General features: G+C 46.1%; 1 protein-coding gene across 1 annotated transcript in view; it reads right to left on the minus strand.

Moving 5' to 3' along the window:
* Nucleotides 1-15,922, minus strand: part of PAPPA (pappalysin 1) — a 259,190-nt gene that overhangs the window by 156,883 nt on the left and 86,385 nt on the right. Inside the window, exons 7-8 of the mRNA XM_063144791.1 lie at nt 7,537-8,044; nt 344-472 (exon numbers count right to left, since the gene is read on the minus strand). Coding sequence (XP_063000861.1) covers nt 344-472; nt 7,537-8,044 — 637 coding nt within the window. The remainder of the gene's footprint in view (nt 1-343; nt 473-7,536; nt 8,045-15,922) is intronic.

Consider the following 15,922-nt stretch of genomic DNA (forward strand, 5'->3'; position numbering starts at 1 on the left):
TCAGAACCAGATGGAACCCTAAAAAAGCTGTCCAAAGTGCAGGAGCCCCAAATGGGTTCAGAACCTTGGATGGCCCCTTCAGCGCTCTGACTGCTACCAACTGAACTCCAGCGCAGGTTCACAGCCACAAGGAAATTGGAGTTACCAGTTTCCACTGGTGTCAAGCAAAACCATTTCTCTTCTCACAGGCATTTTAGATTTTTATTATTGTACCCATTCTTTTGACCCTGTGTTGTTGGGTGAGCTGCCACTGAGAATTTTTATTTTAGGGTGGCATATCCACACCATATAGAAAATAAACGTTTGTAATAAATGAGATCAAGCTAGAAACATTGATACTTACTTCTGGATCATCCCATCGCCACAGTAGCCACTTCCGTGGACATACGCGAGTGGAGGAGACTCTTCGCTCTCTTCCATGCCAGAAATGACGGAAACCCAGTAGGTATATAAGCTCCCAGCTCTGATCTCGCTGCAATGCAAGGAAGGAGACATGAGCCAGGCAATAAATGCAGAATAGGTTCAAAAGGTGGCACTGGATACAGGCATCGTGGCCTCTGACAATTTCACAGGTGAAGGACTTGTCTATACAGTTTGTTTACCCTGCCCTAAAGGTGTATATTCACATTTCAGGACACATAACGCAGCCGTCCATTCGCCGTAGCGCCGGGGTTTTACCGCGATAACGCGCAAATTCGCATTTGCCATTTACCGCAACTTTTGGATCATGTCCGAGTTTGCACCGTGTTATGGTTATGTGTCGTTGGGGGAGTTAGATCACATTTTGACATGTGGGCGGAGCATTGAGTGTAGGACAAAGTGATTGGCTGATTCCCCGCCTTCCCACCTATCATGTCGTCTAGCTGCCTCTTTCCTTCCTGCCATTTTCATGTTGAAATAGGATGGAGCTTTTAAAATGAAAACAAAGAGCGGGGGAACGGGCAGCGAGAGAGAGGAGTCCCCCGCTCGCATCCTCCTCTGCTGCCTTGTTCCTTTCCCCACTTACTTTTCCTCTTCTATGAATCTGCGGAGCTCCGCAGATAAAATTTATAGCTTGCCTTGTCTAAAATCCATATCCTCGTATGTGCGAATCTGCGTATATGCGCATTAATAACTGCACTATAAAAAAATTCAGGAGATAAATCGCTGTTGCTGCTGCAGTGTTATGCTCTTTACCTAGATTCGAATCAATGAAAATTTGGGTTAAAATGAAATGAGAAGCAATCCCGCTGTTGTATAGATGGCGGTGAAAAAAGAGGGATGCTTGGAACGGAACATCCCTGTGGTCCTAATAAGGGCCCTCGCATAAGGTCTCTTTCCACCATCACTGGACACTTTTGGTGGCTGTGTTCCATCCACTGGGCATGCATTTAGTCTGTTCCACTGATGTGAAAGCCAAGAGGCTATTTATTCTTTGGCTTAAAAACATACTAGGAAAAACGCAATTGTCCAACACACGATATGCTGTCAGTCGTTCAAAATAAACCTTAGTGGCCACAGGGGATGAAATGGTTGGGAGTGCAACGCATGGTGTCTTAGGGTGGTACTCAACTGTGCCCCAGTGCTAGCGCTAATGGTGTTGCAGCAGCGTGAGTTGATGCTCATGGAGTGCAACTAGCACCTGCTAGGGCAACGAGAAACAGGGGCAATTCGTCATGGAGGTAATTGTTGTGTTTCTCAGAACACTCCTGCTTTCGATGGGAGGCAAATGACGAGGCTTGCAAAGTAATCTATAAAGTTTTTATTAAGCAACAAATGTTTCTTCTCCCTGAAGAGAGTCTAACCTCTTGGAAACGTCCCCCTAGGCAAAACTATGCAAACTAAGCAAGACAACTGTGAGCTCAAGAAGAATAGGAAGCCACTTCTCAAACACCCATAACTTCAGAGCGCCTGGGGTGTAAGCAGGTTCTGGCGTAATCTAACTGACTTTCTCACGCCTTCCTTCCACGCTGTGCGTTTGAGCTTCCGGCGGACCCTAGCATCAGCTAGTTTGTTGGGAAGCTCACCTCCGGAAGAAAGCTCACTTCCCACTGAGTGTATAGGATTTGGCCTTGAGGAGATAAGCTCTGGAGAGGGCTGACTCCCAGCTGGGGAATCACCTGTGAGAGCTTCCTCCCCCACTGGTACAGGCTGGCTGGTATCTGGCGCTGCGTCTTCTAGTTCTGAATCTGATTCTGATTGATTACCTGAAACATCTTCTCCCAAAACAGGGGCAGTAGGGTTAGACATGACACTAATACAAGTGGGACCTACAGTGAAATGCTGTAGTGTGTAATCTTCTAGTTTTGGGTTCCAGCCAGCCAGCATTTCCTTCTTCCGGGATGCTCCTCACTGTTGGTGGAAGAGCACCCTTTAGGATGGGTGGGTTTTTGGGGGGGACACCATACCTCTTTCCATACCTCTCTTCTGCTCTTTTGGCTCAGTAAGGAACCACATTCATGGAATGGGTTTGCTATTAGTATATAGCAGCTTTCCCCAACCTGGTGCCCACCAGATGTTTGGGACCTCAACTCCTTCCAGACACCGCCAGCATGGCCAATGATCAGGAACGCTGGGGGAGTTGTACTCCGAAACATCTGCAGGCTGGCATGCTGCGGGGAGGCTTCTATATAGGATCATTGTCTCATTTTTCAGCTAAGATTGGCTACAAGCAACCTTATAGATTCATAGATTCATAGATTCGTGGAATAGTAGAGTTGGAAGGGGCCTATAAGGCCATCAAATCCAACTCCCTGCTCATTGCAGGAATCCATCTCGTATCCCTGACCAATGGCTGTCCAGCTGCCTCTTGAAGGCCTCTAGTGTGGGAGAGCCCACTACATCCCTAGGTCATTGGTTCCATTGTCATACTGCTCTAACAGCCAGGAAGCTTTTCCTGATGTCTGCCGATCTATAAACCTGGTGGTATTCTGTGTGGCTATTAGACATATATTGAAACTCGGACTATATCTTAACACAAAGCTTCATCTTTGGGGTTCACAGTGTGGCTGGATATATGGTGGACGAACTTGAAGAAAACAAGGCCTTTAATTGTTCCGGAAAGGTTAAGGGGGCTAGGTCATGTGGAATGATCCGATGATGGAAATCTATTGATGGAGTTATGCCAGGAATTCCAATGGGAAGGAGACCGTAAGAGGGACAAGCAAATGACAGACTGGTGGTGCAAAGGAGAATTTTGAGGTACCACGAGACATAAAAGGGAAAGGAGTTGATAGGAAGCAACCACGGCTGATGGCTGTAAATGATTGTTTTCTTGGGGTGTGGCCAATGAATATCATATTGCTTTGATATTTGCGCTCATGTTTATTTCTAGAAATATGACCGACCATTTGCGAGGTACGTCTTTCTGAGAACTTGGGGGCAAGAAGGATATAGGGTGTTTTTTTACGCTTTCTCACCTCACTCTTTTCCCAGTGGGAAGGCCAAGCACCCATCAGGCTCAATATAATGGGCTGGGAGTCAGGAGATCCGGGTTCTAGTCCCCACTCGGCCATGGAAACCCACTGGGTGACTTTGCGCCAGGCACGGACTCTCAGCCCAGCCTACCTCACAGGGTTGTTGTGAGGATAAAATGGGGAGGAGGAGGCTTATGTATGCCGCCTTGGGTTCCTTGGAGGAAAAAAGGCGGGATATACATATAATAATAATAATAATAATAATAATAATAATAATAATAATAATAATCACCCACATGTTTATTTTAACGGTTTTTAATGCTTCATGTATGTATGTTCTGTGTTTTAGAATTTTAAATTTTGTATACCTAGGGAGGTTGTGGGCTCTCCCACAGTAGAGGCCTTCAAGAGGCAGCTGGGCAACCATCTGTCAGGGATGCTTTAGGGTGGATTCCTGCATTGAGCAGGGGGTTGGACTCGATGGCCTTATAGGCCCCTTCCAACTCTGCTATTCTATGATTCTATGATTCTATGACTGTTAGAGCAGTACGACAATGGAACCAGTGACCTAGGGAGGTGGTGGGCTCTCTCACACTAGAGGCCTTCAAGAGGCAGCTGGACAACCCTCTGTCAGGGATGCTTTAGGGTGGATTCCTGCATTGAGCAGGGGGTTGGACTCGATGGCCTTATAGGCCCCTTCCAACTCTGCTATTCTATGATTCTATGATTCTATGACTGTTAGAGCAGTACGACAATGGAACCAGTGACCTAGGGAGGTGGTGGGCTCTCTCACACTAGAGGCCTTCAAGAGGCAGCTGGACAACCCTCTGTCAGGGATGCTTTAGGGTGGATTCCTGCATTGAGCAGGGGTTGGACTCGATGGCCTTATAGGCCCCTTCCAACTCTGCTATTCTATGATTCTATTTCATTTTAGAATTTCTGTAAACCGCCCAGAGAGCTCTAGCTATGGGGGCGGTATATAAATGTAATAAAATAAATAAATAAATAAATAATGGGGCATTGATGTACCAAGAGGAGAATCCATACAATAAGGGATGTCTGCTATAAATAGCGAGGGCAGAGAACATATCCAGAGAATGAAAGTTAAATAACTTTCATCTTCCAATGGCAGATTCTATCACGTTTCCCTTTAGAGTGGCTCTATATCTTGATTTAATCCATTTTGGATCATGAGTATGCCTAAAAGGCAGTCACTTGTGTCTCAGCAATGGGTTTTTAAAAACCAGACGGAACTTATTTCCCCTGGCTTCCTCTTCACCCCACTAAAAAAGAAGAAGAAGAAAAAAAACCCATGGTGAGCCAATTTCCTACATTACCATCAAATTTACAACTGGCCTCATTAAATAAGCTGCAGCAAACCAGAGGGGCAGTTTATTGCACTCTGCTCTAGAAAGCGACGAGGATTCGCAGGGTTTGTTTTATACCAGGGGTCCAAACAAGGCAGGCGAAATAAAGCAAGAGAGGCCACAGCGATCCGAAATCGTACCGAAACGGGTCCGACCTGACAGCTAGCTCAGCGCAGTAGGTGGGGGACTCGCACACACAAAGATGGACACGCTGACCCCTCTGCTAAAGAGGTAATATATCTATTCAATTACAGTATTCATTACAACTTGGCTGCATCGTTTGCTTGCCGAATGCTGCTGGGCTGGCCCTGTCCTGGGAGCCTGCCTACATGACTACTCACCAATGCACACAAGCTGGCTGGTGTCTGGTGCTGCGTCGCCTAGTTCTGATTGATCACCTGAAACATCTTCTCCCAAAACAGGGGCAGTAGGATTAAACATGACACTAGAGTCATGTTTAAACATGACACTAGGGTCATTCAAGAGGCAGCTGGACAACTGTCTGTCAGGGATGGTTTCTACAACACTTTTGTCATTAGGTATTGCTATGTCGATGAGGCCTGGATGATGATGATGATGATGGGTTGATCAACCAGGATGATCAGGGGTCTGGAAACAAAGCCCTATGAAGAGAGACTGAAAGAACTGGGCCTGTTTAGCTTGGAGAAGAGAAGATTGAGGGGAGACATGATAGCACTCTCCAAATACTTGAAAGGTTGTCACACAGAGGAGGGCCAGGATCTCTTCTCGATCCTCCCAGAGTGCAGGACACGGAATAACGGGCTCAAGTTAAAGGAAACCAGATTCCAGCTGGACATCAGGAAAAACTTCCTGACTGTTAGAGCAGTACGACAATGGAACCAGTTACCTAGGGAGGTCGTGGGCTCTCCCACACTAGAGGCATTCAAGAGGCAGCTGGACAGCCATCTGTCAGGGATGCTTTAGGGTGGATTCCTGCATTGAGCAGGGGGTTGGACTCGATGGCCTTGTAGGCCCCTTCCAACTCTGCTATTCTATGATTCTATGATACCTCCAGTAGCAGAGGCATTAAGCCTATACACACCAGTTTCTGGGGAACATGGGTGGAAGGGTGTCGTTTCACGTGTGTCCTCCTTGTGGGACCCTGGACAACGGCTGGTTGGCCACTCTGTGAATAGATGGACCCTTGGTCTGATCCAGCATGGCTCTTCTTAGGTATTTATGTTTTCCTCCCTGACAAATGGGTATTAATTGACCCGCCTCTAAAACTCACATCTCTCTCCACTTAAGAAGGAAACGTGTGCAGTTTCTAAAACCCTCTCTGACTGCCAGTTTTAGTCACAGTGTTGTGGCTCCACTTTCAGCATGTTCAAAATGGGCAAATTCTTCTCCCTCTGGCGTAACACCAAAAACCAAAGTTGAACAATGAAATCGTTTGGCACTTAATTTGGGGGCAGGCAGAAGAGAGAGAGAGAGAGAGAGAGAGAGAGAGAGAGAGAGAGAGCCTTCTTGCAGTACAGAATTACCTTATGGAACAGGCCGTAGCTGTAGCCATTGCTAACAGACAAACCAGCGGTGACGTTCGACGCATTCTGCACATTCCAAAAGAAGAATGCTCAAATCCATATTAGTGTAATATCTTTATGAGGCCATCTCAAAGGTCACAAGACACCGTACGAGCTTTCGAGTTCTTCAGAAGTCTTTATCAGACAAGATGTTCTGAACACAGGATTTGGGGAAGGTTTTGAGATATGATAAAATGCGGTATGCCAATATGGATTTTGGCATTTTTCTTTTGGGATTTTTGCTTTGCCTTTGCCCATTCAAGTGTGTGTGTGTGTGTGTGTGTGTGTGTGTGTGTGCATGTGTGTATTCTTTTGTTTTAATTAGGAGCTTGGGCTAGGGAGAGTTTTGGACTGAGACCACAGAGTACGTGAATGGGGATTAATTCTTCTACCTTGCTGTTTCCCTGGTTAACCCCCCCCCCAAAAAAAACCCTGTCCTTTTCCCCGCAGAAGTGGTTTAAAGAAAAAGGCACCTTTAGGGACAAATAGCAGTTTGAGAGGGGCAAGGTTGGCCTGGAGAAGAGAAGATTGATGGGAGACATGAGAGCACTCTTCAAATACTTAAAAGGTTGTCACACAGAGGAGGGCCAGGATCTCTTCTCGATCCTCCCAGAGTGCAGGACACGGAATAACGGGCTCAAGTTAAAGGAAGCCAGATTCCAGCTGGACATCAGGAGAAACTTCCTGACTGTTAGAGCAGTACAACAATGGAATCAGTTGCCTGGTGAGGTTGTGGGCTCTCCCACACTAGAGGCCTTCAAGAGGCAGCTGGACAAGCATCTGTCAGGGATGCTTTAGGGTGGATTCCTGCATTGAGCAAGGGGTTGGACTCGATGGCCTTGTAGGCCCCTTCCAACTCTGCTATTCTAGGATTCTATGCTGCAAAGAGTTAATGCTCCTACCCCCTATCCCAATACAGGCATAAAGGACATGTCTGGCTGGAACACTGAACAGGAGCAATTCATTTTGTTGCAGGTATCACTTGTAGTACTACTAGTAGTTGTTGTCATGAAAGTATGCATACTCATAAGATATCGTTTTAACAGTAAACTACCTCGGGGGCCAACTTTGGGCCAGTGCGGACTCATAAATTTACAAATCCATAAATAAAATAGACAGAGGCAGCATCAGTCATTGTAACAACAATTACGACAGTTGCTGTCAGATCAAAGCTCCAAGCAAGAGCGATCAATAAGCATTTTGCCCGTTCTTTGGGCTTCTGATACTTACGTGTCCACGAATTTCCGGCTGAGGTCCGAGATGGTGAATGAAGAGCCCTTCTGAAAGGGAGGGTCGCGGGTTACTTTGTACTGGATGGGACGGCAGTTGGCACATTGTCCGCTCTCTGGGACCGAACTTATCATGGCAGCATCGATCTCCAGGAACTCGTCCAAGGTGTAAATTTGGAGGCCGTAGATTTCCTTGTTCGCCTTTTTAGGGTCCATCCTAATGGTCATGGGGATGTCACAGAAGAAGTTCTGAGGCCCAAGGGAGATGTTTTGCCCATTGACCATCAAGAGCTTGATGTCGTTTATTGCTTCCTTGGAATCCCATTCAGGGGATACATAGGTCACCCAGATGGTTAGAGACTCTGGAATCACAGGGTACTGAAACTCTAGCTCCAGATAGCAGCCCTGGGGTTCAGGGCAGGCCGGCGGGACTGTCTGCTTGATGACGACCGAATTGGGGCTCCAAGTTCTGACATCAGGTTTACATGGCTGTTCCACATCGGGGTGACCTTGAAAATAAGGCAGAATGAAAAGACCACGTCATAGATTTGCAAAACTGGAACCCCCCAGGGTTTCTGCAAGACTTTGTGGTGAGAGTGCCTCAGAAGGATTATTTTAAAAACAATTCCATTAGCAGGCATTTATCTACAAATCACCTCTGTTCACCATTGCCGCATTGTGTTTTGTAAATTCCATGAGTTATTCATGGCAGTGTGCTTCTTTTAGAACGTAAGAGGAGCCCTGCTGGATCAGGCCAAGGTCTCTGTTCACACTGGGGCCAAACAGCTGCCCACAGGAAAGTCCCAACAGGATATGAGTGCAAAAGCACCCTCCCACCCATATCCCCCAGCAACTGGTGCACACAGGCATACTGCCTCTGATACTGGAAGTAGCATACAGACATTAGGGCAAGTAGCCATTGATGGCCTTCTCCTCCATGAATTTGTCTGATCCCCCTATAAAGCCATCCAAATTGGTGGCCATCAATACATCTTGTGGAAGCGAATTCCAGTTTAACTCTGCGCTGTGTGAAGTACTTCTTTTTATCTGTCCCAAATCTGCCATCAATCAGCTTCATGAACCTACCCGCTCACTACGCTCAACATCTAAGGTCCTCCTCCGAGTGCCTACTCCGAGGGAAGCTCGGAGGATGGCAACAAGGGAGAGGGCCTTTTCAGTGGTGGCCCCCCAATAATGGAATGATCTCTCTGATGAGGCTCGCCTGGCACCAACATTGTTATCTTTTCGGCGCCAGGTCAAGACTTTTCTCTTCTCCCAGGCATTTAACAGTGTTTAACAACGCTAAGTTTGTTTTTGCTTTTTAACGGACCCCAGAACTGTCGTTTTTAAATGGATACTGTTGTTTTTATACTGTTTATGTTTTCGATGGTTTTAAATTTTGTATACTTTTTTAATGTTCACTGTTTTTAACTTTTGGAAACCGCCCAGAGAGCTCCGGCTATGGGGCCGTATATAAATGTAATCAATCAATCAATCTTCATGGGATGACCTCAGATTCTAGCACTACGAGAGAGGGAGAAAAATGTCTCCCTATCCACCTTCTCCACATCTCTATGATGTCTTGCCTTTTTACCATCTGTGGCCCATCCATTTCATTGGATGCCCCCAAGTTCTGGTATTACAGGAGGGGGACAAAAACTCTGATCACAAACATGTACCACAATCATGTATCGTAATGCGTAATGCATCAGGATGCTCCACTTCCCTCCTAACCTTGCACTCACCAGATAATAATAATAATAATAATAATAATAATAATAATTTTATTTCTTACCCACCTCTCCATTTGGATTGAGGCGGGGAACAACCATAAGTATAAAATACCTAAAACACTGATTAAAAACATACTATACACTGTTAAAACATCCCTAAAAGCATCCTAAAATTCCACTGGATAGGCCTGCCGGAAGAGATTGGTCTTTATAGCTTTCTTGAATGCTAGTAGACTGTTAAGTTTATTTATTTATTTATTTATTTATTTCTTACCCGCCTCTCCCTTTGGATCGAGGCGGGGAACAACATTAGAACAGGAATCAATACATCTTAAAAAATCTTGGTTTTACATTGATCTGGATAAGCCTGCCGGAAAAGGCTAGTCTTTAAAGCTGCCTTAAAATCACACAGAGAGTTAATTTTATGAATCTCCTCCGGCAGGCCGTTCCACAATCTGGGGGCGACAGAAGAAAAGGTCCTCTGGGAAACTGATGTCAGCCTAGTTTTAGCTGACTGAAGTAAGTTCTCCCCAGAGGACCTGAGTGTGCGGGGCGGACTGCATGGGAGAAGGCGATCCCGCAGGTAACCTGGACCCAAACCATGTAGGGCTTTAAAGGTAATGACTAACATTTTGTACTTTGCCCGGAAACTAATTGGCAGCCAGTGGAGTGATTTTAATGTTGGGGTAATATGCTCACCCCTAGATGTACTGGTGACCAACCTGGCTGCCATATTTTGAACTAGTTGAAGTTGACGAGTCTCCTCTGGCAGGCCGTTCCCCAGTCTGGGAGCAGCAGAAGAGGAGGTCCTCTGGGTAACAGTTGTTAATCTAGTTTTTGCTAGCTGAAGTAGATTTTTCCTAGAGGACCTGAGTGTGCGGGGCGGATTATACGGGAGAAGGCGATCCCGCAGGTAGCCTGGACCCAAACCCTGTAGGGTTTTGTGTTAAATGATCCTTCATCCCCCAACCAGCGGGGCCAGGTTGATTGGGGAAGATGGGAGCTATAATCCAACCCATCTGGAGATGGAAGGACTGGTAGTCTAACACATCTGAAAGGCACCAGGTTGGGTAGTATGGGGGGAGGTTGCCCGAAGCTAAAATGCCAGAAGAAAGAAGTCCAGGGAGAAACTGCAACAGAAGATAGAACAGGATAGCAACAAGCTGATAAAGGCAACATAAAAATGAAACAAAATGATAATGCAGCCAAATGTAACGGAGGAAGGGAACAAGGTAAAGAAAGCATTCTCCCCCTCAATCTTTTTCTCCTTGCAAAACACGAGTAAGGTAGGGCAGAATGGGTCAGAAAGGGATAGAGTGCAACAGTGAGTCTTTTTAAACGGCATGCGGTTCTTTGGATGTGGTAGACAAAGACGTCATTTCCCAGTCATTTCATTGAAAGGCCTCTTTTTCATACATGATTTCGCTGCCTTAAGTTGATACACCTAAAATTGTAAGCAGTGAACAAGTGAAAATGTGTATCATACAGGAACACTCCTAAGCGCGTCAGGATTGGATGCAGTTTACTTAAAGAAGGGGCTCTTAAGCAAGGTTCCTGGATAGACATTTTAAGAACATAGCATAAGAACATCAGAAGTGCCCTGCTGCATCAGACCAAGGGTCCATCTAGTCCAGCACTCTGTTCACACAGTGGCCCACCAGCCATTGGCCAGGGATGAACAAGCAGGACTTCTTCTTCTTCTTCTTCTTCTTCTTCTTCTTCTTCTTCTTCTTCAGAACATAAGAAGTGTCATGCTAGATCATAGAATTATAGAATCCTAGAATAGCAGAGTTGGAAGGGGCCTATAAGGCCATCGAGTCCAACCCTCTGCTCAGTGCGGGAATCCACCCTAAAGCATCCCTGACAGATGGTTATCCAGCTGCCTCTTGAAGGCCTCTAGTGTGGGAGAGCCCACAACCTCCCTAGATTCCATTGTCGTACTGCTCTAACAGTCAGGAAGTTTTTCCTGATGTCCAGCTGGAATCTGGCTTCCTTTAACTTGAGCCCGTTATTCCATGTCCTGCACTCTGGGAGGATCGAGAAGAGACCAAGGGTCCATCTAGTTCAGTACTCTGTTCACACAGTGGCCCACCAGCCATCGGCCAGGGATGAACAAGCAGGACATGGTGCAACAGCACCCTCCCACCCATGTTCCCCAGCAACTTTTAAACAATCACAAGGCAGAAGGGGAGGGGGATCCAATTAGATGGCAGATGCTGGGGTGGGAGCAAAGTTGAGGGGTCTGAGGATGGAGCTGTGCATATCTCACAGCTTGCCTGGCACCCACAACACTGCCCCACTGCCCTGGGGTATGGTGGAAGAGGCTATCCTGTTGCCATTACGGATGTTGGAGAATCAGTTTGAGAGGTAGAGCTCAACAGGTTTTCTCAAGCTCCCCACTCCCACCCTGCAGACTTAATTTTATTATTATTATTATTATTATTATTATTATTATTATTATTATTATTATTTTATTTATATAGCACCATCAATGTACATGGTGCTGTACAGAGTAAAACAATAAATAGCAAGACCCTGCCGCATAGGCTTACATTCTAATAAAATCATAATAAAACAATAAGGAGGGGAAGAGAATGCACCAAACAGGCAGTATAAAAGTCAGAGCAAAATCAAGTTTTAAAAGCTTTAAACTTTTAAAAGTTTAAAAGAAGAAGAAGAAGAAGAAGAAGAAGAAGAAGAAGAAGAAGAAGAAGTCATTTTGGTTTCTGCTGCAGCAAGTTTGGGTGAGTTCGTGGATTTGGGGTGAGTTTTGCGCATGTTTGGAGGATGCCGAAATTTGCACAAATTTCCGAGCAATTTGCACACATTGCAGCCCAATTGATGCGAATTGCGCAACGAACGGCTGAATTTGCGTCGTCTGTGCAAATCTGGCCGTAATTTGCACACATTGGAAAAGAAAAAAGAAAAGAAAAAAGATGCACACATTGCAGAAACGGCCCAAATAAATGGGCAAAACCATCGCCAGAGTTTGAGGAACGGCCCACAGCTCAGCTTGCAGAAGCGAAATGAATGTGTATGTTGGAACTGTGTTGAACAAAAAAAGAGAAAAGAACCAGATGTCCTAGTGATGGGACATCCCTAGGTACCTGTAGGGATTTGATCCTACTGACGTTCTTGTTTTTCCACTACCAAGCTCATTCAGTCCCAGTTCTGTATGGGTATTCCTCCCCCTCCCCCCCCCCCCGCAAGAAAGCCATATGCATTTTTCCAATGTCAGCATTTTTGTGTACGTGCGTCCGTAAATGAAAGCTGGTTTGCGTGCATTTTAGAAATGGATGCAGTTCTCAGATGTGGCCTGGTTTACTGATGCCTTTTTGTTTGTTTCACAGAACGCATTGCAACGTACATGTTTCTGAACGCAAATTGGGTTCGTGTCTGCATTCGGTTCCAGGAGGTATGAATTAGATAAATCAAATTAAAAACCACAGAGCTTTGATGGAGCAAAGTTCTCAGCCATCCCAATCCCTACTGCCAGCCTGGTTGGTGGGAGGGGGGCATCTTGCTTTCACCTCAGTGTAACCCATCTTGGGGAAGTCTCCTTCCCCCCCTCCTCCTCCTCCTCTCTTTCTGTCTTTCTTTTTCCTTCCTCTTCCTCCTCTTTTCTGCTTCTTCTTATGGTTCTGACCTAGCAGACAGCTGGCTCGTTCTCCTCCACACTCCCTAATCTCATTCTCGCCAAAGTTTAATCAGTGTGAGTAGCAATTGCACGACATGGGCTCTCTTTATCTTGGAATGCGCCATGTAGGCTTTGTCCACACGGGGTTGAGGCCTGCCAGCTAAAGAAGTCGCTATTCTCTTGGTTCACAAAAGTATACCAGGTCAGGAAGCCGGGACGACAGAATCAAACCAGTTCCTTGGGTGGAAATGGGGGAGAGCAAATTCGACAACGGTGCCAGAGGGCGAGTTGCTTGCGTGCGCGTGTGCGTGTGCATTATGTGGCTCTTGCGGCTTTCAATGGTTTGCTTTGAGTCCTGTAAACTCTGGCTTTGCTCCTTTGCTCAAGTCACAGCTGCTTAGACTGTGGGGGCCTCAATTTTGTTCGGTTAAAAAAGGGGAGAAGCTGGCTTTCCTGCTTACAGGGCTTCTGAAAACAAAAAGTTAGTTAAATGAGTTTTGAAGCAGGGGGTGGAAACTGAAATGACCGATAGGTAGGCGTTGAGGAGAATTTAGTCTGGTCTGTCTTTTGAAGGGAAATGAACCTAATTTGCACTTCCTGAACTAAACTGCAGTTTGGAACGCTTGCCATCCCTCCACTTGCACACTTCATCGAACGATGCGATGCAGTTCCCGGCTCAAAAGTTGCCTACAGAAATGAGCGCGAAAGGCAACGCTGCCCGCAAAAATGAGCGGGAAAGGGAAAGTTGCACACGGGAATGAGCGTGAAAAGGAAAGTGCTATGCAGAAATGAGCGTGAACGGGAAAGTTGCACACGGGAATGAGCGTGAAAGGGAAAGTGCTATGCAGAAATGAGCGGGAAAGGGAAAGTTGCACACAGAAATGAGCGTGGAAGGGAAAGTGCTATGCAGTAACAAGCGTGGAAGGGAAGGGTGAGCACAGAAATGAGTGTGAAAGGGAAAGTGCTGTGCAGAAATGAGCGGGAAAGGGAAAGTTGCACACAGGAATGAGCGTGAAAAGGAAAGTGCTATGCAGAAATGAGCGTGAATGAGAAAGTTGCACACGGGAATGAGCGTGAAAAGGAAAGTGCTATGCAGAAATGAGCGTGAACGGGAAAGTTGCACACGGGAATGAGCGTGAAAAGGAAAGTGCTATGCAGAAATGAGTGTGAAAGGGAAAGTTGCACACGGGAATGAGCGTGAAAGGGAAAGGTGAGCACAGAAATGAGCGTGAAAGGGATAGTTGCGCACAGGAATGACCGTGAAAGGGAAAGTGCTATGCAGAAATGAGCGCGGAAGAGAAAGCTGCATGCAGAAATGAGAGTGAAAGGGAAAGTTCTAAGCAGAAATGAGAATGAAAGGGAAAGGTGAGCACAGAAATGTGTGTGCTTGGGGGAAATGCCTGTGCTAGGGAAAGTTGCAGATGAAAACAAACACATTTTTTTCCACAGTAAAATTTGCAAAATAATGCAGAGATTGGACAGCAGAGTTTTATGAGTGAATACATGTGAAACTGACGTTGATTCTAAATCAGACTGCTGCATCTCTCCCTAGCAATCCCACCCTCCCCAAAAGCCAACTAAACACAAATGCCAGAATAATGTTCGTACCACCAATCCCTATTCCACGCAGGCCGCCCCTGTTTCCTGGCCCCTGGTAAATCCCCTTATTTTGGAGAACGCCCTTATGAACGTTCTCTTAACGTTGACTGCCCAGATGAGCTGGACAAAACCCGTCTATTGGTAGTCTGTGTCACTTTTGCATGGATTCCATTCCATTCCATTTCTGCATCAATTTGCAAAATATATTCATTAATTATTATTTAATTATTTGATACATTTTTATGCAACCTGGTCTTTTACCGTTCCTAAATGGTAACGTCGTGTTTTACCATTTTTTAAAAAAAATATATACATGGAAACAAACAAATGTCACCCACCCACCCCAACACACCCAATGAACACTAGAATATAGTTCACTCAAACTGGCTGAAGGTTTCTTCAGGAGCTGATGGCCACAGCTCCCTGACCTGGGCATCTCTTCTTTTGCCTTCCCTTGGGGTACATAGAGTTTTGGCTCTTTCTGCACCTCCCGGTGTTCTGGGAGGGAGGGGGAGGCTCTCACGATATCCTGATTTCGAGAGCCTCCCCCAGCGTGCACACAAGAACTGGTTAGGCCTCATCTGGAGTATTGTGTCCAGTTCTGGGCACCACACTTCAAGAAGGAAGCAGACAAGCTGGAGCGTGTTCAGAGGAGGGCAACGAGGATGATCAGGGGTCTGGAAACAAAACCCTAGGAAGAGAGACTGAAAGAACTGGGCATGTTTAGCCTGGAGAAGAGAAGATTGAAGGGAGACATGATAGCACTCTTCAAATACTTAAAAGGTTGTCACACAGAGGAGGGCCAGGATCTCTTCTCGATCCTCCCAGAGTGCAGGACACGGAATAACGGGCTCAAGTGACAGGAAGCCAGATTCCGGCTGGACATCAGGAAAAACGTCCTGACTGTTAGAGCAGTACGACAATGGAATCAGTTACCTAGGGAGGTTGTGGGCTCTCCCACACTAGAGGCCTTCAAGAGGCAGCTGGACAAGCATCTGTCAGGGATGCTTTAGGGAGGATTCCTGCATTGAGCAGGGGATTGGACTCGATGGCCTTGTAGGCCCTTTCCAACTCTGCTATTCTATGATTCTATGATTCTATGATTCAAACACCGACTTGGCTGTTAAACTACAAAGGACAGACTCAATGAATGCATCTTATAGCAGATCACGCAGAGCCTTCAGCAATGTATAATAGTGTAGTAGGCTCAAGCAGTTATCCTTAATGTGAGATTACAGGTATTGCAACAAACATGTCGTTATTTTTCGCTGCGTATTCTTGGAGGTTATGCTTTTGGGTGTGCTCATTTGGAAAAACGACACGAACAGCTTGCTAGACATCTCCCCAGCTCTCCCTCACATTCACCTTCTCCAAATATTCCAGCCAGTGAGTTTACTGGAAGGAACACCCCTGTCCAG

This window comes from Elgaria multicarinata, chromosome 19, assembly GCF_023053635.1.
Source record: "Elgaria multicarinata webbii isolate HBS135686 ecotype San Diego chromosome 19, rElgMul1.1.pri, whole genome shotgun sequence".
NCBI classification, from domain to species: Eukaryota; Metazoa; Chordata; class Lepidosauria; order Squamata; family Anguidae; genus Elgaria; species Elgaria multicarinata.